Below are 25,628 nucleotides of genomic sequence, written 5' to 3'. Positions count from 1 at the left end.
CCCTTGATAAGTTGTTATCTTGCACCGTAACCCAGAGGTTTGCATGACAAAACTGGTGACTTCTGGAGACCTAGATGCGAACATTTTTTTTCACTTTTAAGTGATTTATTGTAACAACATTGGTATATAGCGTTTTGGCGATGGCCGTTACAAATTGACACTATAAATGACACAGGAAATATTTTATTAAAAATAAAAATTTCTAAGAAAAAAGATTGATAATTACAGCTATTGTCACTTTCACTAGGTAAATTTATGGGATGATTTGAACACATCAGTGAACGTTTCATAGAGTCAAAGTCGGTATTTAGTCCATATCAAATTCAGATCAAAACTTGCATTCATGCTCGCCACTTGGATTGTGAGAAAATCAATGTTTATGAACACAAATCTTGCACACCACTCGACAAAATTTCAAAATTTGGAAAAAAAAAGAAAAGTGCATGTGTACCTAAATGTCACTAAATAATATATTGGCATCAGGAACTATATTTAAAAGTCAAGTGTCAAGTGACTATCTCTCTTGGTCTTGTAGTTTGTTGCCAGAAACCACACCAAGACATTATATTTTGGATGTAAATGTACTTTTTTTTAATACAAGAAAGTTTTATTTACTGTCTTGGGTACATTAAATTGATTTGCTACACATTTTCTTTACAGAATTCATAAAGATATTGACAAATGAGAAATAATTCCAGACAAGTTTGAAACAAAATGATCAACAACAAATACCATATTTGCTTTGACAGAGGTTTGTCTATTATAATTGTATTTTAATATTCCAGTACACAATAAATGGCATCACATTCTATTGGAGATGTGCTTCTAATAGAGCTAATACTGTATACACTTTAAGTCATCCATGTTTTATTAATTAAACCAACAATAAGAACAGGTCTAAATATTGGATTTATATATGGGGGTATTTAAACAGCATCAATAGCTTCCACATTAACTTCATTTGAATGTCACCTATATTTATATAAAGACAATAAATTGGTATCATCAAAATGAAAAGAGAATAAAGTAGTGTCCTAGCATAGAAGTCATCTAATCTCAGCACATTGTTGTTTGTAATGTTCTGGTTTCTGAGTGCAATGCATGTTAACTGTTCAAAAGTAGAAAAATCAAGGATTTGCAGGCAATACACATGCATATACCCCGGTAAGTAAGATTCTGTTTCTGTATTCATCTCAGATAATAACAGAACATTACAAACTGTTGAGTTGAGATAGGAAATTAAAGGAAAACCCATTATTGTCTTGCAAATTTACTGCATGGACACCATATGAAATCCTACAGCATACATATTACATTTGTTACCAGATGAAATTTTTACCAGAGAAAGTTGAAAATTTTGCCTCACTGAACTGTATTGATTGGTCAGAGTAACTGCTAATACAGTTAGCTAAGCATATATTTGTTTTGTTTTGCAAATAATGCTTAAGCTGTCAGTTTCATCAGAGATCAATTTTTTTGAAAACTTAAAAGAAGTAATCAGTGATCCAAAAAAGTTATATTCCATAAAGGTATGTTAATAACCATATTTGAAGTTGCCTTCACAGATGTGGTTCAGATTTTTTTTTTTTTTTTATTATTTTCAAGAAGGTGTAAACCATTTGTTAATTTTCAGCAGATCATTCAATATTTATAAAGCTTGTCAAAATAGAGTGCTAAAACATTTAGACCAGACGCAATTTATTGTTTTATTTAAAAAAACCTTTGTCCGTGCAGTGTGCAAAATTTTCAAACATGTGAAGTGAAGATGGAGTTAACCAACCAAGCAAACATAAGACGAGTTCTTGCTACAGGAAACTAGTAAGGCACAAAGACAGGAAACTTTGATGACTGGAAGAAAGTTGTGAAAGCAAACTACCCACTGTGGCTAATTGTGAAAGACGTTTGATGGGATAGTTGGCATTAATCAGCGGTACAAATGTTTACAAACCTGAAAACTGGTAGAGACCAGCTAGAAGTAACATTAGGTATCCTGGAAATAAAGTATCATCATGCATTCATTACAAGTTTGAAAACAATCAAATAGCACCGTAAGAATTGTTAATGACGAAAACACTGACAACATGGACAGAAATTATTCAACAATTATATATCTTCCCTTTGATTCATTATAGGAGATGCCATAATAATGATATTGAGGTATTTACACAGTTTTTCAGTTATTACAAAAATAAAATTGTTTTCCGGACATGATGGATGGATTTTTTTTCTGAATACCATCTCTTCTATTTTATTGCACGCAAGGCAATAAAAATAATACATACACATTTATATAGCTGCATACTGTAAATGCATTAATTATTCACTGGGTTTTAATTTCGTTATTTTCACTGATACCGTAACTAAAATCCGCTAAATTAAATCTACATCAACATGTAAAATAAATAAAACTTGTTGTTTCCTTGACAAATTATTGAAATTAAAACAGTGAATATGCTCAGAATTATTAAATGTCGGTGAAAATAAATGGTTTTAAAGTATATGCAATGAACTGCTCATACACGCTATAGATTATTTGTCATTGGACCATATGAACTAATTTATAAACCATTCATAACTCCCTAGAGAACATAAGCCTGAACACACACATTGTAATCACTACTTCTTCAGATACACATTTACTATGTGAAGGAGTAAAGTGCATTGCTCAAGAACATAATAATGTGGAACTGGAAAATTTCACATTGAACACTTTGATTGTGAAATAAGAGTCAATGTACCATGATGCCTAGTATATGGTGGTGACAGTACAATCATTTCACATAAATATAATAAGATACTCCTGTTAGGAAACAATTTTTCAAATCATGTTTTCTATATGTGATTTATTAATGTATAGATTTTTGTTATTGAATTTTTTTTAAATATATATTTTTGACAACAAGGCCAAAAAAACCAAAGTTTACTTCTTGTCATCGTGCATGAAAACCTGGAGAAAAAAAAATGTTATACCCATGTAAAATGTGGAGTGCCTGTCTATAATGGCAGGCAGTGTCTGGCAAAAAGCCTGTCTTGAATCTAGTTTTATTTTTTATGGTCAAAATAATTAAATACATGTTGAACATTTATTCAAAATGGACTGATAATTAGTAAGAATGCTGTCACCACGGAAACAATCTTGCTAATTTGATTTGTTTTTTGTGCTTGAGCCATTAATTATCCTATCCTATCCTATCCTGGAAACAAGCACTTGATATTTTAGCTAAGATTCTGTTAATTCATTCACTGAGTTAAATTCACTATAATAGCATATAGCTATTTCAACGTATTTTACAGTACAGTCTTGAGTACATACTTTGCAGTCTTCTTTATAGTTATAGCACCATCAGTCTGTTTCTGTGCTTGCATAATTTGTTTACTGGTTTCCCTGATTCTCTGCGCTCTCATGAGCTATTGAACATTAACGTGGCAGACAAAATTGGACTGTTTTTACACCAGAGTGCTCAAGTTTCTGAGGTAAAGGTAAGTGTAGAACTAAAAACTTGTCTATCGTTTATATTATTTTGATTGAATCTCAAACACAGGACTAGATTTCAAACTGAAATTCAATTTGAAAAATCACATGATAACAAAGGTATATGTAATATACAATAACTATTCATATTGGACGTGAGAGTTCTGTCATCATCCAAATTGTAAAATTTGGACTTACTGCCTCCGAACAAAAAACACTAAGTAGGATACAAGAGTGTTTTTAAGATGGATTCTGCATCGGAACAATTCGATGGGACAATTCGATGGGACAATCAAGTTGTGTGACAGTTCTTCTGTTGGTGGGCCGTAAAAGAATGAATGTATACAATGTACTTAATTAGGTGTTACCATCTTTGATTATAGAATAATTATTGAGACTTACCCTATATTTGCATCATTTGGATGTTCCATAACACCACCATAAACATAGTACAAGGCAGCCAGTGCTGTTGAACAACTTACACTAATGGTAAAAACAAAAGAGGATACAAATATAATAAGATATGTACCGGTAATACAATGACTATACTACTGCGGTGTTAGAATAGACAGAGTGCTGTCAGAAGAGAGTTAAGCCATTGAATATTCACTGGTTTATAAATCTGCGTAAAATAACAATAAAACTAATGGTTCCAAACACAGTGAATATGCTCAAAACATCAAAATAGTGAAATTAAATGGTTTTACAGTAAACAAGGAATGAGACAGGACAAAATATTTACAATTCAATGTAGAGGGCGCTATATAACAATGGATAAGACTACAACAAATGGCTGTGAAATACAACAACCTATTGCAGACATGGCACATAGATTTGAGGCCCACAACTTTTTTTGAATAATAATTACTAGTAACAATGTTAAAAAATAAATCAATATTGAGTGCAAAAGTATAGAAAACTGTTGAAAATGGCCAATACTGTGGCTAAAAAATATGGGTGTTTAATGCTAAATGAGCATGACAATTATTGATTCATAATGGTGTACATGGCTTGAATTATCTCAAATGCCATAATTTGTATAAAACATGTAAATTTTCCTATTGGTTAAATGTCTTGTTGAACATATTTTTTGAAAAGTTATGCAGGTTAATTTTGTGAAAGATGACAAAAGTTGGCATTCAAAACATTTGAATACTTACTCATGAAGGTAAATTTCTTCAGCGGTGCTTTCAGCCCAGCCACCACACAGCATGGCAGTAAAATAAACTGATCTACAGCATAGAACAAACCTATAGATTGAAATATACATCACTTAAATCACTGACTAGACATGTTATTTTTAATTGTTTTATCACTGTAAGCAAAAAAAAAACAACCCAACCAGTACTATTGTAATATAGTTTTGCAAACAAAATAGCTATAATGTTAATTCAAATGTGACAGTTTGTAATGGTAAACTGATATCAGTATTGCTACTTTATTGGCAAAACACTGATAGATATTGTAATACTGATGGTTGGGTTATTTTCGTTCATATTAACAGGTCAACAAATAAAATGTTTCCTATTTCAGTCTCTGATCTGTGAGTATTTTTGGTACCTGCAACACAGTACCCCCCCCCCCCCCCCCCCCTATAGGTAAGTTCATATTCACATTACTGATGGCTGGAAAAATGAAGAAAATTTAAAGGCACAATTTGAATGACAATGTTGGAATAAAAAAAAAAAAGTGGATCTGAATATTTTTATTTCCTTTTTTTTTTTTTTCATTGACACTGTTTTCTCCACATCATAACTTTTAATATAATATTCTGCACCCTGCAGTACCAGTAAATATTCCCACATCAAAGTACAGGACAAAGCCATGCTGAGACAATGAAGCTATTCATACAGAATCGTAGTGGAAATGCGTTTTAGTAGACCATGTACATGTATATGATTTAAACTGGATGAACATTGCATGCCCTAGCTGCGGGCTAGACAAATTCAACAAACTATTTCTGTGCCCTCACCAGAACCTATATTTTCAGTTAGTCTCATGGTAAATTACAAATGTATGTTTCAGGTTCTGGTGAATAAGGTGAATTCACAAGTGAGCATTTAGTAAATAAAGCCCAAAATGACTTTTAATCTTTTCATCACCAGTTCACTTTTTTAATCACAAATCACAAAATAGTTCTGTTTATTGTCTGCACTTGCCTTCAGAAGATTTGGAAGAAAATAACTAAATTTTTTGAGCAAAACCTGAAAATTTACTCAAATTTTGTCTCTTGGCTCCAAAATTGGAGTTTCCTTCCAGAAAAATCTGATGATAAAAAGGCTAAAGCAGCTGCCATTATGGCGTCTAATGTTTATTGAGTTGCAATTATTAGTATACGCATTTGATAAGCAAACATTAGACATTACATAAACACAACTTATCAGACGTTTGACCCAAATAACATGCAATGGAATGCAAACAGACATTATTACCTGTGTGCTTTAATCAGCCTACCCTGTACTCTTAGACCTATATCAGTGGCTTTCTGCTTCACAAACATTCTTAGTAAATCCCTGGCAAGATCACACGTTGCTTCTGGCATATTAGCCTCTAGGTACTCTGCTGGTACAATGATCTCTGTGGCAACCTTGCCATTCACAAATCTCTCTTCTGTCTCTTGAAATCCAACCTCCATTGAAGCAACTTTTTCCCCACTTTCAAGCTGTACATCTGAGTTCACATCCACAGCCATGGCAACTGCTTCCCCAAATGCCCCCGATTCATTACCGTTGCAGTCCTCTGTGGTTGCCATAGCAACTTCATCATCTGGCACAGCATCCATTTCCTGGGAAATCATTTGTACATCTGCATCTCTGCCATTAGTAAGTAGCGTTACATCCATATCTTCCGTGTCTGCAGCAACGTGGGTGTTTGCAAGCTGTTGTTTCTTGATCCACTCCTTTATTGTGTCCCTCCATGTGATTATTTCATTTAGAGTATATATATCTCTACAAAAGACAACAATATAATAGTCATAAACAAACTTTTTTAGAACATTCACAATTTGAATTATAAAACTGACATCATTATGCAAACACCCATTGGTTGGTATTTGAATTTACTTTGACAGTTAACCATATCATTTTGCATTTTAACAATTTTGTGACATTGATTAAAACAACATTTTGCAAAATTTACTGATACTCGTAGGAGCCCAGAAAAATGTCAATGCTACAGAATTTCACAATTGTTCAATGACATGCAAACATTTCTTGAGAAATTAAAAAAAAATCTTAACACTAGGAAACTGGCACTAAATGTATGATCACCCTAGTTTGTCTATACAAAGATTGATGTACATGTGACCACAGTACTTTAACGAGGCAGCATACAAATGAATGTACTTTATGATATTAGTGCAAAAAAAACCTTACTATTATACATACAATGTACATATTCATTACACTAATGTAAGGAATACATGTATATATCACCAGGAACTCTAGATGAGAACAGAGAAAAACAAAAAAACAAGTTCTACAGGAAAAATAATATTAATTCAAAAATATCCACACAACAAAACATTATTTTTCTTTAATATCCTCAAAAAAAATCAAACAAAATTCTAACGAATCGTTAAAAATGACTAACGATCACAATCTTGTTCCTTATTATATCATTTTTTTCTCAACAGATTCATAAAAAGGATTTTTTGTGACCACTGTATTGTATAGCACGTGTCTAATAAGATAGAGGGATCAGCTCAATAAAAGGGTTTATCAAAACATGGCACTTTTCAAATGCTGCCACACATGTAGTTTCAAATATTGGTAGATGCTGCTTTTTATCAATGACAAGTTTCTATTTGGTCTATTATAGTAGTGCAGACGTTAACTTCAGACGTGTTTCTACGGTCAAAACATTTTATGATGCACAATATACAACAAATGTGATTTTTGGTTTATATAATGTGTGGTATCCAAATTTGGTTGGACTACATGCAGTTTAATATTTCATAAAAATAACAAACTTAGAGGCTATAGCAGTCAAAATTTAACAGTTTTTTTTTACAGTATTGACAAGTGGCTCAAATAATTCAGTGGTCAAACTGATTAATTAAGTTTTCAGAGTTCAACATATTATATTGAAACTCCAGTGGTACTGTGTGAACTACAAATAACATTGAGTATATGTAAATATTTCAAATTAATATAAATCAAATTTAAAATGCCATTACTTGTCACAAATTTAATTGTATTCTAATATAGTAATCAATTTGGTATGCAGTACATTGAAATGAGTATAAATCAAAGTACATGTCTAGTGGTTGGATTGATTCAGTTATTCCAGTACCATGTATTATAAAGTAACTCAGTACTAGTAGTACTCCAGTGGTGGGGCACAAATAACAAGTCATTTCATTTCATAACAAAGTCCCTGTTGGTTCATAGTAAACATGTGATCAGTCAATGTATGTCAGAGACATGGTTTTAAAACAACATATTTAATCAGATCTGGTTCTATAAATGTTCAATGTATACACCAAGAAGCACAATAGCTGTATCCATATACAACCAAGATCTGGCTCTGGCTCCAGAATTACAGAAATGTTTGATTTTAATGATTTGAGATATCATAATGTCAAGTATCAAGTTTGAACAAATTCTATCTATACATGGCTGAGATCTGGTGCTGTAATAGCAGAAAAACTTGATTTTGATAAATTTCTAAACATTAAATTTAATTCTGCCAAAAAATGAATGTGCATATGTACACAACTCAAGATATATGATGTGTGTGTAGTTTGAATGAAATCTTTCAAGGCACGTTCGAGATACAGGTCGTTATGGGCCGACTGACAGATGGACGCTCATACGCACACATGAAGGTCAATCCAGAAGTGCCTGTTTTTGAGCATCATTCAAATGGGAACCAACAAGGAATATGTGTACATACACATGTATATGAAGCCAACGTAAATCAGATTTGACAAATGCCATTATTTTAGCAACTTGTCACAAAACTGATAGTATAATAGTAATAAATTAGGCGTACAGAATATTTGAATAAGTATAAATCAAAGTACATTGTCTATTTTGTTGATTGAAAGCGGTTGTGTTCTTGCATTTAATCTTAGGCTATTTTGGAATGCAGATAAAATTGCATTTTCAAATGAAGAATTAACACAAATAATAAATCAATAAATGATAGGAATTTAAATTTATAAATAATTAGTCTAACCTTTTGAATGCCATAATTTTTTGCCACATTTTTATGTAAATTTTCTAAAATTTCTTAATTTTGGATAACATGGACATCATTTTACATTGCTTACAGGTTTAATCAACATTTAAAAAAAATAGAAAATTTATTCAATTGAATTTAAATTGATTAAATTTTTTTCATGGTGACTTAAGTTGGCTTTTTAAGTTAAAATATTCCACTATGATATCATGATAAGGTCAGAGATGATAGATGACTTGTAATATTTCTAGAAATGCTAACAATGTACACAAGTGCCTCATAGAGAGATGTTCATCATGTCATCATTTTTCCAACCAAAATTTTAGTTCAAACATTTGTTATATTTTGTCTTATAATTTCATCATTCCTTTATCTACAGTTTTTGATCCAGATTTCAAAAAACAATAATTCAGGTTTACTTTCAGTGACAAAGGGTCAATCAACATTTATGTTTAAAAGGGTTAAAATTACCATATTTTTGGTTAACAAAATAGACCCTGGGTTTAGGAAACTTTTGATAAAGTTCAAGAGGACTAATTGCTGAAGTTATTACATTGAATATATAGAGGCTATACATCTACAGTATTGAATACATGCAACATGTGGTACATTGTACAAAGATCACAATCTGTCACAACAGACAGACTATTCTATCCACATGATTACATTTATTGTAACCCCTTACTGGTAAATTACATATAGTATAACATCAATGATTACAAATATCAACTGATAAAGTAAAAAAACAAGCAGCCTGTCGGCTGAGATAGCTCCGCTGTTAGTAATGCACATTACAATTAAAGAACAGAAGATATCATTAGAAAATGAACAATATGCATAGTATCAATGCAATGGGACTTGCTGTTTTCAACAAGAATTCAAAAATATAATTTTTCACCATAAATGATTGTGGTTTTTAACAAGAAGAAAATATCACTTTTTACCAAAAATAACAAAAATATTCATCAAAATTAAAGATATCGTCATGAAATGAACACATTTGAGAATGGTTCACATGTAGTACCCATATATGTAATACATGTATCAAAGCAATTGGACTTGCGGTTTTTAACAAGAAGTTGAAAATATCACTTTTTACCAAAAATATTTACCAAAATTAGAGAATTGAAGATATCATTATGAAATGAACAAATTTGAGAGTGGTTCACATGTAGTACCCATATATGTAATATAAAAGCAATTGGACTTGTGGTTTTTAACAAGAAGTCGAAAATATCACTTTTTACCAAAAATGACAAAAATATTCACCAAAATTAGAGAATTTATGATATCCTTACAAATTGAACAAATCTGAGAGAGATCCACATGTAGTACCTATATATGTAATATCAAAGCAATTGGACTTGCGGTTTTTAACAAGAAGTCGAAAATATCACTTTTTACCAAAAATGACAAAAATATTCATCAAAATTAGAGAATTGAAGATATGATCATGAAATGAACAAATCTGAGAGAGGTCCACATGTAGTACCTATATATGTAATATCAAAGCAATTGGACTTGCGGTTTTTAACAAGAAGTCGAAAATATCACTTTTTACCAAAAATGACAAAAATATTCATCAAAATTAGAGAATTGAAGATATGATCATGAAAAGAACAAATCTGAGAGAGGTCCACATGTAGTACCTATATAAGTAATATCAAAGCAATTGGACTTGCGGTTTTTAACAAGAAGTTGAAAATATCACTTTTTACCAAAAATGACAAAAATATTCATCAAAATTAGAGAATTGAAGATATGATTATGAAATGAACAAATCTGAGAGAGGTCTACCCAAGGTACATAAACACCAAGTATCAAAGCATTCAGGCTTGTAGTTTTCAAGAAGAAGTCGAAAAAGTAAAACATTGACACGGACGACAGAGGACGGACAATCACTCATATGATAAGCTCCGCTCGACAAAGTCTACAGCGGAGCTAAAAAGATGCATAATAAAGTTGGCTGTTTATGTATTTTTTCAAAGTAAAATTTTTGTGAATTTCACAATTAAGTGAAAATCAAAAAATGTAATAAACAAGCAGCCTATCGGCTGAGATAGCTCCGCTGTTAGCAATGCACATTTCAATTAAAGAAGTGAAGACATCATTAGAAAATGAACAATATGAATAGTATCAAAGCAATCGGACTTACAGTTTTTAACAAGAAGTCGAAAATATCACTTTTTACCAAAAATTACAAAAATATTCACCAAAATAAATTAGAGAATTGAAGATATCATCACAAAACGAACAAATCTGAGAGAGGTCCACATGTAGTACATGTACCTATATATGTAATATCAAAGCAATCGGACTTACAGTTTTCAACAAGAAGTCGAAAATATCACTTTTTACCAAAAATGACAAAAATATTCACCAAAATTAGAGAATTGAAGATATCATCACAAAATGAACAAATCTGAGAGAGGTCCACATGTAGTACCTATATATGTAATATCAAAGCAATCAAACTTGCGGTTTTTAACAAGTCAAAAATATCACTTTTTACCAAAAATGACAAAAATATTCACCAAAATTAGAGAATTGAAGATATCATCACGAAATAAACAAATCTGAGAGAGGTCCACATGTAGTACCTATATATGTAGTATCAAAGCAATTGGACTTGCGGTTTTTAACAAGAAGTCGAAAATATCACTTTTCACCAAAAAATGACAAAAATATTCACCAAAATTAGAGAATTAAAGATATCATTTCAAAATGAACAAATCTGAGAGAGGTCCACATGTAGTACCTATATATGTAATATCAAAGCATTTGCACTTGCGGTTTTTAACAAGAAGTCGAAAATATCAGTTTTTACCAAAAATGACAAAAATATTCACCAAAATTAGAGAATTAAAGATATCATTACAAAATGAACAAATCTGAGAGAGGTCCACATGTAGTACCTATATATGTAATATCAAAGCAATTGCACTTGCGGTTTTTAACAAGAAGTCGAAAATATCAGTTTTTACCAAAAATGACAAAAATATTCACCAAAATTAGAGAATTAAAGATATCATTACAAAATGAACAAATCTGAGAGAGGTCCACATGTAGTACCTATATATATAATATCAAAGCAATTGCACTTGCGGTTTTTAACAAGAAGTCGAAAATATCAGTTTTTACCAAAAATGACAAAAATATTCACCAAAATTAGAAAATTGAAGATATCATCACGAAATGAACAAATCTGAGAGAGGTCCACATGTAGTACCTATATATGTAGTATCAAAGCAATTGGACTTGCAGTTTTTAACAAGAAGTCGAAAATATCAGTTTTTACCAAAAATGACAAAAATATTCACCAAAATTAAAGAATTAAAGATATCATTACAAAATTAACAAATCTGAGAGAGGTCCACATGTAGTACCTATAGATGTAATATCAAAGCAATTGCACCTGCGGTTTTTAACAAGAACTCGAAAATATAGTTTTTACCAAAAATGACAAAAATATTCACCAAAATTAGAGAATTAAAGATATCAACATGAAATGAACAAACCTAAGAGAGGTCTACCCAAGGTACATATACACCAAGTATCAAAGCATTTAGGCTTGTAGTTTTCAAGAAGAAGTCGAAAAAGTAAAACATTGACACGGACGACGGACGACGACGACGGACAATCACTCATATGATAAGCTCCGCTCGACAAAGTCGACAGCGGAGCTAATAAAAAATAAATTAAAAAAAATGTCAATGAAATTTTGTCTTCATAGGTGCCATAAAATCATCAAATTGTGAAACTTCTGGTGAAAAGTGAAAATTAAAAGAAACAAAGAACTTTAAGTGATGTGGCAGTTCAACTGTACTATTGTGGTTTTTACACCAGACCCCTGATCACTCAGTTCAGACCACAGTTCACATCATACAATGTACCTGGGGTAGTGTACCAAAAATGGGCTGACCCGAATACTCTATGAGGCGGCCAAAGTCATTCATTATTTAAACAGATGTGACTTTTATGTTCACGTTTGACTATACCTGGTTGACATGTACTGTGTATTGTATTTGAAACTTCTAGTCTAAACCCAACACAAAGAAACTAAAAAAGTATTCAATTTACTGAGGTACTTTTTACAAATTTATGGTGAAGGCACCTAGGGGTTAACTTAGCAGGCGACTGCAGGCTATTAGTTGTCTATTCTTGTCCTTAATGGCCAGCCTCCTACTTTTCTAAATACTGTGTGTGAAAGTACACAATTCAGTTTGCCAAGTTTTACTGCACATGCAGGTTGGACCGAAAAAATGTTTCTGGTTAAATTTGTTTTCTAAAATCGGCACAAGCTGCCTTACTTTTATTCCGATTTCCATGAAATTTATGATTTTTCATGAAAACTGCTTTTTATTTTTTTATGGCTGCTAGAAACAATTATCCTTGTTAGAAGACTTCAGGATTTGTTAAAAAAAACATTGTGACTCTGTATCTGATAGTGCCTGAATATTCACTGGACGAAACAAGCCGATGTCACAACGTCTTTTATTTGAGAACGCTAAAAGGAGTGTGTAAACAGGATACGCCATTGAGGCGTTGGCGGTTTTGACACAGCCGTAAATGGGGTGGACCAGACCCTAAACGCTCTTGTCACACCGGCTCTTGCACAACACAATACGACGGCCAAACGCCCTCTATCGTTGACTTATTTATGCTTATCATTACACAAGATGGCGTCAGAGGTTACAGGTCGAATGTCGAACTGGTCAGACGAAAAAACAAGATTACTGATGTATCTGTATGGAGAGAATCGAGTATTCAAAGAATGATGGACGGAACGTCTAGGAATGCTATAGTATATGCTGTGATTGCAGAAGAAGCAGCTGAAAAGGGGTTGGACAGGACGTCATTACAATGTCAACAGAAGATCAAAACTTGCGTATAAAGTATAGAGAAGTGACTGAGCACAACAACAGAAGTGGTAGAGATCTGAAAACTATGCCATTTTGGGATGAACTACACAAAATATTAGGGAAGGCCAGCATTCAATCCTCAAACACCGATGTTTTTACTAAGTGAGACCGCGAGCAGACAATTCGGCAGATTATCTAATATTTGCACAACAAAAAAAACAGTGTCAACACCGGCGTTTTTCAGATGTGTGAGAACATAGCTCATAGCTAAGACATATAACAAAGAAATGAATTTCTGTTGAAATAATAATCAATCTTCCATCAGTCTAGTCACTGTTTACATGTCTATAGTAATTCAATTACTGTGTGTGTATTTATCTGCTATCTCAAAGACCATTACCTCAACCTTACGAATTAAGGAATATCATTAGAAAACTTTGGGAGGGGCAGAAAGCAGGGTTGACAATTCATGGTCACTAATTGACCTGATGCCTTATCTGGCCTTAAATGACCAAAGCATAGGTGTCCCCATAAGCCCTGAAGTGTGCAAATTATTATAGTTTATCACTATCGCCTGACTCCAAAACAATTTTACTGCACACATCCAAAAATATTATAAAATGAGCTGGTTGTCAAGCAAACACTCATCTTATTTTAGTAATCATATGCTATGTTCACACGACAGCATTTTATCAGAGCCCTACGGCTCAAGCCAGCAAAAATGGCCATAAATACACATTCGGCTCGAGCCAAGTTCGGCTTCAATAAACCTTTGAACTCTTGATAGGGTTGAGCCCCGACATGGCCCTGACTGTGTATATCCAACTGTGTCCTCAATCGTCTTCTTTAACTTGAAGTAACCTCTCATTTCAAATATGGTGGAGACAACATCGTTCGTAACTTCAAGCAAATTCCCGATTTGACAAAGAGGTACGCACCCTAATATCTACTTGACAGAAATACTGCGATAGATTGACAGGTTAATGGGAAACATAAAAATGGCGTACGAAATTAAGCGACAAAAATTTGAAAGAAGGACTGAACATTGAATGAAAATTGAAGATACTTTTTAAAGACACCAGAGATAAAAATCGTAGAAGCGGTCACAGTAATATGACATGTTCCTAGAAGGTTTAGATTGACAACTGTAACACATATCACAACAGTTGAACAATAACAATAACTTAAGCGAATAGGCTGTAACACATTTTAGCTGCCATGTTTCCTATTTATCCAAATACTATTACCTAAATCATAACACCAGTTTATTGTCTTTTCAACCTCAATGCTCAGACTTGATCGTGAGTGTTTTTTTTTCTTCTCCCAGCTCAACAGAATTGTGCTATGTAAAGAAACAATACAAGCTCGACACCAATATCGTTTTCAGTCATGTTTTTTTCATACTAATTATTTGAGGGCACTGTTCTGAACTGAATCAAACTATGGCAGATCTTGGCTCTCGTTCGGCTCCCGACCGTATGAACGCATTGGAGATAATCTCCTGTTAATCGGTGGGAGGAGCAGTAGCCCGGCTCCGGTAGAATGCTGCCGTGTGAACATAGCAATAGTCATGTGACACAGTCGATTCCTTCAAAACAAGGTACTGGGTCAAACTGGGAAAAAAAACAATCTCTGCTTTTCCTGACTTGAATTAATTCAAATTCTGCACAGTCATAGTCTACAACTATGTAAGCAACATTATGTATGAATTCTTTGGTGTACAAGTGCACAAACCCCATGCCACGTTGTTTATCAAGTTTCTCCATCGCTGAGCATTATACATACTATTTTGCAACATTTCATCAATTCCCTTTAACAAATCATTTATAAAACCACTGCTTTTAATGCAAACATTGACCCTATATATTACCAGTAATTAGTAATGTCGCCAAGTGCATAGATGTGACGGTGTTGATCCTTTCACCAAAGAATGCAGTGATGTTTTGTCCAAAACGTATTTATGATTTGCAACAAGCCACAAAAATTTTTTGCATGCAATTTATTTTCAATAGTTTTTTTATGAGTTTAATGTGAAATATAGAAAAAAAAACATTTTTTGGCAGGAATCTATTTTCACTGAAGCATCTCTTCAGCGAAAATAAAGTATTCTACAGTATATTGTACCTCAATGCTTACTGTACACACTGTCTTAGGTATGATTTGAATACAGTAAATAGAGTTTGTAACATGAAACTACTTTTCAATCCAAGTCAACACAATGGGAAAACATCGCCAAATGTTTGTCATAGATACAAGACTCCTGGGAGCAATCTCACCAGCATCAGAGAGCAGCTTGTTTGTTGACAGGTTTTATCAGCTATCAAGTTTTGCCTGGTGTATAAATAAATATGAAGACTGAACACTAGTTAGACGATGAATTCAGTTTTCAAATTTAAAAATAATATGAATTTAATGTGCAATATTCTCTAGAAAATTATTAGTGTCATTGATACTTATCATCTATTGTGGTTATTGTCACAGTGACAACAAAAGAATGTTTGCGAGTTCTACAAGTTTTTACAATCCATTCTTCTGTGCATTATGTAGAATTAGCTAACACTAACTAGCTGGCATAACCAATATTGTGAAAAAGTTTGAAAACTGTTCTTGGCATTTTGTTCTACTAAACACACACACTATATAAATATGCTTATCCCAAATTACAAGCCATGAATGCTTTGGGAAGTATCCTATTGTTTAATAGGTCATTTATGTCAATACATGCACTTCTAATGGAGCAAATACAGTATAACAGTTCTTGTATGCCAGTTACCTGAGGAAAGCTTTGAGGTCATCTAACAAGACACAGTGCATCATGATCTTCTTAGCTGTACACTGATCACCAATAAAGTAATTATAAAATTCAGGAACTCTGCTTTCTAACATTATCTTATGTGACAGTAGATGTTCACCACCACATACAAGTATTATATCAGCATTTTCAGTATCTTCCAATAACCTGTAAGAATAAAATGAAATTGGTGACATAGCAAGCATACTAGTAATCTGAAGACACTTCCAACATCTTCTTAGAAGTCGGAAGTACTGCCCCATCATTTTAATACATGTAGAGGGGCATAGGGAAACCTATACCTTGCTAATTTATTTTAATCTGAGCTAACTTCACTGCACTGTAAAAAAACTTAATTTTCACTGAAAAGACTTTTTGAGTGCTTTGTATGGCATTTATTTTTAATGATTTTTGATGAGTAAAATATAAGAAAACAATATATTCACTAAATTTTATTTTCACTGATTCAGTGAATTACCTTGAAAATAAATTCCAAGTGAAAATTTTATTTTACAGTGCTATGCAGCTGACTCTTTGCTAGTTATTTTCATAATTTGATGACATTTGTGATGACATAATTTTGTGAAAAACAGAGAAACTTTCTATCAATATTTTCACTGTTACCAAATACAAACTGTTGTCTCTTGCAAAATTAAAGTGATATATAAGCACAAACATTACAATGTTAGAATGCTGTGGTCTGAAATGTGAAATGACTTTCGTGGAAATATTATCAGTAATGTTTTGTTGTGAAGGATGTCCTGTGGTGATGTTTCAATTTACAGTTAATTCTTGATGTGTATTGTGAAATAATTTATTTTCACTGAAATTATTTTTTGCTGAAAAGACTTTATGGGTATTTTGTATGGAATTTATTATCACTGATTTTTTGTGAGCTGAATGTAAAATATAGGAAATAAGGTATATTCGCTGGATGCTAGTTTCACTAAATCACTCCTTCAGTGAAAATAGCGAAAATTAATTCCAAGCGAAAATAAAGTATTTTACAGTATATGTTAAAAGATTAAAATTATAAATTGCTATTAGTAGGTTGCATTAGATACAGCAAATATATCAGAGTTTTGTATAGTGGCAAGGTGAGATTGGGAGCACAGATTAAGAAAATTGTATGGTTAATATGTGTTTGAGCAAGTTATGGGCGGTATCAGCTTTACTAATCCCTGAATGACAAGTTGCTCAGACCATGGAACTATAAACCCCAGGAAGAACAACCATTTCGTTTCCTTTGAACTATGATAGTTGCCGCGATGTCGAATGTTTATTTTGACTGTTTATTTCGTCGCATTAAAAAATAAGCCGATTTACGCAAATGAATGTTTATCTCTGACTATGGGTCATTTTCGGAGTCAATCAGGCGACTTCGGGAGATCACGTGATCAAGTTGTTCCGGTTATAGGATAAAAAAACAATGGCGCCAAGACAAAAACACTGATAAATGAGCGACATTCAATGGGAAAAAAAACACATTGCCACTTCTGGCGATCGAAGGGAAACATGGAATAAGTCGGGATATCTCAACAACAAACAGCATACCAAACCCCATGTTTCGCAAACTTTCGCAACCTTATTTTTTCGAGGGTTGAAAAAAACAGGAAGTAATCTAAAAACAACAGTAAAAATTATGAAAACTCGCTAAAACTTCGACCCGTTGCATGATTTCCGGTACACTGAAGGTCACCCTGCAGACCGACTTGTTTGCGCATGCGTAGTGAACGAAATATTTTACTGCGCAGATATGAATTTTTTTTTCAAGTTTTCCGTTTACAGCAAAGCGGTTGATACGGCGTATCGGCAGCAACTAACATGGAGTATGACTAATGTTGTGGAAACAAAAGCGAAAGCACTGTAAGATAAACTAAGACAAAGGTTTTTTTAATCCTCTTAGTTTCGTTGTTCTTCCTGGGGTTTTATAGTTCCATGTTAAGATGATGACATTTTACTGTGCAATTTGGTGAGGTTACTAAACAAGTTGTGTATGAATGAGGATTAGAGAGGATACCAAAAGTCACATGCTAATCACTAGACAATGACTAAACAGATATGGTTGTTAGCTCATCAACATCCATTGAGTGAATTCAGGTATGTAACAACACACTGCACAGACAGGTGCATGAACTTAGGGTTACCTTTGTTAAAAGTAAACAATCAATACACTGGATGAAATCAGGGTTTCTTGTGCACGCACACACACAAGTTACATAGGAAGAACTCTGGGTTACCTTTGTTGAGCACAAATGAGCTTAAAATCTAATATAATTATACATATTTTGATTGACAAAAATAATAATACCAACTGGTCTATGAGTATAATAAATGCAATTTTTGAGATTATCTTTTCTTCTATAGAAGATGTGGTTCTAGAGAAAATACGTAATTATTGTCATCGCCATATTATTCTGAACACCAAAACATCGACATTGCTAGCTAAGTTGCTGACTGGTTTGTTATATGCGCCTCAAGATCATTACATGATTAGAACTGGTTAATATGACATGCACCAGACGCCATCACCTGTGGCCAGACATTTCATACTATGTAAATCAATGCACAACTTTGTCATTTATTATACATTTATAAAATTGAATGAAATAAATTGAAAGGCAGTCGCATCGTGATCTTCTATTTACGGTATATTCAATGTGTCCAAGTCTTCACTATTAAGCTTGATGTCTCCTGTTAAATTGACCCAACTTATTCTAATCGTGTAACCATCTCTAAGTATACTTAGCAAACCAGTCAGCAACTTAGCTTAGATGTTGCTTTGGTGTTTGGAACAATATGGTGGTGACAGTAATACGGATCGTTTCTACATTTTTTTTCATTTTGTTATACTATATTAAATTACTGTGATGAAAAATGACATTTTATTAATAAAATTGTACTTTAAATTTTTCCATTTTCAAAATTTTACATACGAGTGTATGCTCCATCTTATACACAGTTCATTCATGTATAGAAGACAAAATGTCACAATGCATTAAGTAAATACCAATAGCTGTTGGAAAGAATAAATATGATATACCGTATGTACTCTAATTTAGGCATCCCTCTAATTTAGGCGTCCCCCAAAGGTCAAACCTAACAAAAGAATTCTAATTTAGGTGTCACCCAAACCTGAAATTGTACACAATGTATCGAAGTTGTAAAGTGCACTAAAGCTAAGAACATGTGTTAAATTTCCCGGTCAAATCCAGACAGCTTGACTTCCTGTTAGAAAGGCACTTTCTTTGTTTCAGACCTAGTACATCAAGTGTGAATTACATGCAAACGAAAAACAACTTCACAATTTTGGTTGAGCGATGATCACATGGGCACAGTCATATACCGGTACCGTATTTCGTTCGATCTCCGATGTACATGTACTGCCATAGTTGGTATGATGCAAAGCGACTTATCTAAAAGTTTCAATAGCTTCTAACTAAACGACGTCATGGCTAATTAAAACAAGAAAATTTAGTGAACGCAGTACACCAAAGGAGCTTATGGCGTCTGGAGGCAAAAGAAAAACGCACGAGACAAAACAATGCCATTTCAATAAACTACCAATCAAAGGAATTTACATTTATCATTTCTTGTTAATATTCATTCCCAGTTTTATGTTCGTATTATATTTCTTCCAAGTGTTACACAGCAATGATTTTTGTACCTACAAAGCATCAAAGGCATACCGCGTCCGGTGTTTTGATTAACTGTCGCGTGAGCGAGTATGTAATTTTATTGCATCTGCAGCGGTCACTGGAGTGTCTAGGAAAGTGTCTGGGGATGTTGCTAAGTCCCTCGGTAATTACCTACCGGGTGCGGAAGTTAGGTGTATGTAAATATTATGCGCATGCTGTAAATTCTTTCTAAATGTAATGTTGTTGACATTAAATGTGGAAAACAGATAGTTCTCATTCTAAAAAAACGATTACAGATCACTATATATTTTTGCTTTTTTTTACCTCTCAGTCTCACGAATTCATCGCGTAACTCTCGACTGAACGATGAGGCCAGTTACTTTCAAATAATTGAGTATGAATTATCTCTCGCCTCTCGTGCTAGACATACAGTCCCGAAAGCTGGCCACCGGATACTCGTTTACCAAGTCTGACACTGATAACCGCTGCCGGGGTGGTTTCCTGACATCGTTTCTCGAGTCTGGCACGTACCTGTGATAAACACTTTTGTTTTTACGGTATAAATATAGGACCAATATAGTTGATGAATCACTCTTTCTCGCATCGTGATGCACAACGCCACTCGACAATGAGTTCTATTACAAATTATTTTGCCAAACGTCCTACAGAAGATAATCCAGGCACTCCACCGCCTAATGTGGACGATGTTTGAACTCCGGGAATTTTTCTTAATTATTTTACCGTGATATCATGCACACTATTTTGTTTTAATTTTTCATAAAATTTTGATAATATACTTTTTTTTTTACATCACTAACCTGACAGTTGTATTGAAAACTGTAATAATAAATTTTCATGTCAAGTACAAAAAAATGTGTTGATCACTGCTTGTTTATTTTGTATATAAAGTTTACATTTACATGAATAAATCACCTGGTTCTTCATCAGTATATGTCTTGTTTCATTTTGTTGACAGTCCTTCTAAAAAAATTCCTGTTCCAATTAACACTCAACCAGAAGTTATATATTCTTGATGCCCCACATTCCACAAACCAAAAAGGTGCAAATAAAAAAAATCATACTTGTTTGACCCTTGAATAGGTGCCACTTGCAACAAATTGTGCTAAATGTATTCTAATTTTGGCGCCATGAAGAATTGAAATGTTGCAAAAAGGACGCCTAAATTAGGGTATCTATGGTACCATATTTGTGCCAGCAAATGCTCTATTAGTAGCGCATGTACTACCATACAGAGGTACTTCTATAGTCAAAATAAAGTAATATTTTAATGATTCAGTAAATGTAATTTTTGGTTTATATGTGCTTCTTTACGAGATGTGCTTCTAAGTAATAGAACAAATAAGGTATTGAAAATAATAGTGTATTAAAGGCAAAAATAGAAAAAATATATTTCTAGTCAATTTGTTTTCTAAATCAATGGACACGGGTGGCTTTTTAGTATTTTCCTGAAAACCTAAAAAAAGCTATGATGTGCTTGTGTAATATACATGCGCAGTGACCAGAAACAAGGATATTTGCTTTCTGGGCTTAATTGATGTCTTCGGTAAATGATTACAAGTGTCCAGACACAGGGGTCAACGGCCGTTAATTCATCATTACATGTAGTATCTACATGAGACAATAACAGTGATGTATGACCATGTATAATTTACTCAGAAAGTCTGGATATTTTAATATATACATCTATATAAAGACTAAAATAGAAACACATACTCTAATAGAAGCAAACTTTATCCATAAACTAAAGTTACAGTACACATATGTTGAATCATTAAAAATTGACTTATTTTGACCACACACATACCTCTAATTTATGTAAACATGTGCTAATATTAGTGCAAATACGTTAAATACAGGAACAAAAATAAAATCATTTAAATTTGGATAAAGTGAATATCAAAATTTAACATTTCCCTCATTTGTGACGTATAAAATCAGAAGGTATGAGAATTGGATAATAATATTTAAGGTCTTTTTTAATGCAAATACAAGCTGACTGTAGACAGAGTACAGGATTATATTACAAACATACATTATAGCTACATACTGTGAATGCAAAATACCCATCTAAATATTAATTTCATAATTGAAACATTATTCATCAAGAACAGATGCTTTTATATTGATATACATTCACGAATAAGAAACTGGAAAAAATTTACATAACATATATATAAGAAAAATTCAAACCTCAGTCAGTTGGAAAATAAATGTATGTATGAATGAAAATATACACACTGTATTTGCTCTAGTAGTGCATACATTTGTTTAAATTACGAAGGTGTTTGTCTGGTAAAAATATGTAATATTTTAAAGATTCCAGATACATAAAATGTGCATTTTGGTTTATTCATGTTTCCAATAGAACAATAATTGTAGAATAAGGTATATAATAATAGAATTAAGGGAGAATTCAAACTTGAGGCATTTTTTTTAAAAAAATGAAGTAAATGTATGAATGCAAATATATACAAATATATACATATACATGTACATATAAAAGTAAAATTAAAACCAGTCGTCAATTTTGAAAAATATTATTGTTTACATTTGTATTTTTAGTATAATCACTGTAATCCAGCAAGGTCATTGTAGAGATGCATCTACTATCAACATTTCTGGTTGACTGATCTTAATAAATATGAAAACAACAAAACTAACAACCTTTAGACATTTCTAATAGCCTTATTGTACAAACATGTACATCACTGACGACTCGCAGCTGTACTAAATGTGCTCACTTGCCATTTCAATTCTGACTGGCTTTCACCAAAATCACACTTCAAATCAATCAAAATTTGGGGCTTAGTTATTAATATGATATCATATTCAATAAAACTGTTTGAATTCACAGACATTCTGTCTTATGGAAATTGTTGCTTTGTAAAGAAAATTAGGAGAATTATCATGGTACAACAGTGTTCTCACCAAGAACTAAATATTGGAGCAGGACTGTTGCATCAATTTAGAAAGTACAAGACAATTCATGTGGAACTTGAGATGAAGACATGAAGTACAAGTTCTCCTTATAGTGGAGACAGTGTCCTCAAATACATGCATCAATTGTCTGTTGTAAAATGACTCAATATCAAATGTTTAATATAAAAACTGTTTAAATTCTGCATAAATTTTCATTGTGTTTTCTAACATTTTTGTAGGACAATTTTCTTCATGAAGGTACGAAACCAGAGACAAATTTATATGTCAATAACACAGTCCTTGTATCACTTGAGACTATACACAACACTATCCAATGAACTGTAATCCACTTTAATTTTGTCAGACTAATTTTCACGAATTAAAATTTTATGGCAGTGAACATTTCTCAGGGGTCCTACAAATGGAGTTTCAGGGACTTTTGAAAAATGTTTTCAACACAACTTGAAATCTTGAAAATTTCAAGCAGTGAAAATTGAATGATTTACAGTTTTAACAAAATAAAGGCCACCCACCGTCAAATCATCTTTTCTCACAAAAATACATAGATCAGTATTACAATATGATGGCTGGATAATTTTACACTGAATGGGAAAAATTTAATCAGAGATTATTTTTAATCCTAGCGGAGATTCAGACAAATAATTTCTTATATTGGTATCGCAATTGTGCACAACTAAACAGACTGACCGTACTGAACATATATTCCTAATGGACACAGTACATGTATCTACCGTACATGCTCAACAAGAAATACACCTCCAATAGAAGCACATGTAAGCCAATAGTTGCTGTTACTGTATAATAATTAATATGACATACCGATGTCATCTACTAATTCACATAAGCAAATGTGCTGCTATATGTAATAGAGCCAATATGGTACATCAACATGTTGTAATGATCTACAAAACAACATGTAACTTGACATAGAGGGTCAATAGAATTGTTAGCATGTAAACAAAATCTAACCACGTGCAGTATTCCCACAAAGCTTTATTATTTTTAAGCAGGTTTATCAGTGACATCAAGCTGCCAAGTGGAAATGCATCATATGAGCATATTTATCTTAAGTTTCATACATTTTGTTGACAAATTAACATTATTTTGTTGACAAATTAACATTATTTTGTTGACAAATTAACATTATTTTGTTGACAAATTAACATTATTTTGTTGACAAATTAACATTATTTTGTTGACAAATTAACATTATTTTGTTGACAAATTAACATTATTTTGTTGACAAATTAACATTATTTTGTTGACAAATTAACATTATTTTGTTGACAAATTAACATTATTTTGTTGACAAATTAACATTATTTTGTTGACAAATTAACATTATTTTGTTGACAAATTAACATTATTTTGTTGACAAATTAACATTATTTTGTTGACAAATTAACATTATTTTGTTGACAAATTAACATTATTTTGTTGACAAATTAACATTATTTTGTTGACAAATTAACATTATTTTGTTGACAAATTAACATTATTTTGTTGACAAATTAACATTATTTTGTTGACAAATTAACATTATTTTGTTGACAAATTAACATTATTTTGTTGACAAATTAACATTATTTTGTTGACAAATTAACATTATTTTGTTGACAAATTAACATTATTTTGTTGACAAATTAACATTATTTTGTTGACAAATTAACATTATTTTGTTGACAAATTAACATTATTTTGTTGACAAATTAACATTATTTTGTTGACAAATTAACATTATTTTGATTTTTTTGAGGCAAACTGTAGCTGCCAATGCAAAATTGCATGACTGCAGTCAAAAAACAAAAAAAAACATAGCACAATTAAAATAAGACAATTACTGATAATAAAACTGATTGACTGAAGTAGTTTTACCCCCAAATATGTAATACACTCTGTACACAAACTTTTTAGTAAAAATATACCACCAAGGGTACTATGAACAAAATGTACCATGACACCTTTAAAATTACAACAACATTTAATAATTAGTTTTGAAAAACTGTCAACTTTTTAGAACACTAAATTACACTACAATTTTGACTGGCCGACTCCTTAAATTAAAACCCAGTGGATAGTCAAATTAAAAATAGAACGTATTATTTGCTTCACTAACCAGTGAATTTAAAATCTAGTGAAAATATGTCATATCATATCGGTTAAAATTTAACTACACAAATATTTCTCTAGAGCAGTTGTCTCCAGTTAATAATTGAATAGAAAGCAATGTAGACATAGTTTTGAAAACACTTTTACATCATATACACATGTACTAGGAATGGCATCAATATGTTATAAATTTAAGATCATCGATCAAAACTGCACCTGCAGAGAAGTGGAATACATGGTTTGTTTACGAGATCAGTGAACTGTAAATACACTTGACCAGTTTCTTACAAGAATTGAATTAAACTTAATCTAATTCAGTTTTGAAGCATTTAGTTTGGGTAATTCGACATGTGGTACATACAAGAAGGATAGCCTTTTTGTGGTTTTCAGGTGCACATGCTTACATGTATGTACGGTAACATTTGCATACGCAACCTCTTATGCTTGTTCAATAAAAAAAGTCTGATCCTGCAATCAACAACTCGTCAAATGGAATAAATATTTTTACTATGATATTAAATGCCATTTGTGAAGACAACATTTCGTGAAAGTCGCTGACATTCTGTCATTCTGACTTAAACTGACTCGCCGTCCCATGCATGTATGATAAT

General features: G+C 32.4%; 1 protein-coding gene across 3 annotated transcripts in view; it reads right to left on the bottom strand.

Annotated features, from left to right (window-relative positions):
- Window positions 1-25,628, bottom strand: part of LOC100378136 (uncharacterized) — a 45,691-nt gene that overhangs the window by 17,700 nt on the left and 2,363 nt on the right. For 2 of the 3 annotated variants that reach the window (XM_078013013.2, XM_085492451.1), the window contains exons 3-7: window positions 16,292-16,477; window positions 5,905-6,420; window positions 4,633-4,722; window positions 3,875-3,955; window positions 1,949-1,990 (exon numbers count right to left, since the gene is read on the bottom strand). In XM_078013013.2, the coding sequence (XP_077869139.1) occupies window positions 1,949-1,990; window positions 3,875-3,955; window positions 4,633-4,722; window positions 5,905-6,420; window positions 16,292-16,477 (915 nt within the window). The remainder of the gene's footprint in view (window positions 1-1,948; window positions 1,991-3,874; window positions 3,956-4,632; window positions 4,723-5,904; window positions 6,421-16,291; window positions 16,478-25,628) is intronic. The other variant, XM_085492452.1, reaches the window with a different exon arrangement.

The sequence above is a fragment of the Saccoglossus kowalevskii genome, chromosome 17 (genome assembly GCF_978046115.1).
Source record: "Saccoglossus kowalevskii chromosome 17, keSacKowa6.1, whole genome shotgun sequence".
Classification (NCBI taxonomy): domain Eukaryota; kingdom Metazoa; phylum Hemichordata; class Enteropneusta; family Harrimaniidae; genus Saccoglossus; species Saccoglossus kowalevskii.
Note: the sequence above shows the minus strand (reverse complement) of the source record. Positions and strands in the feature narration are given on the sequence as shown.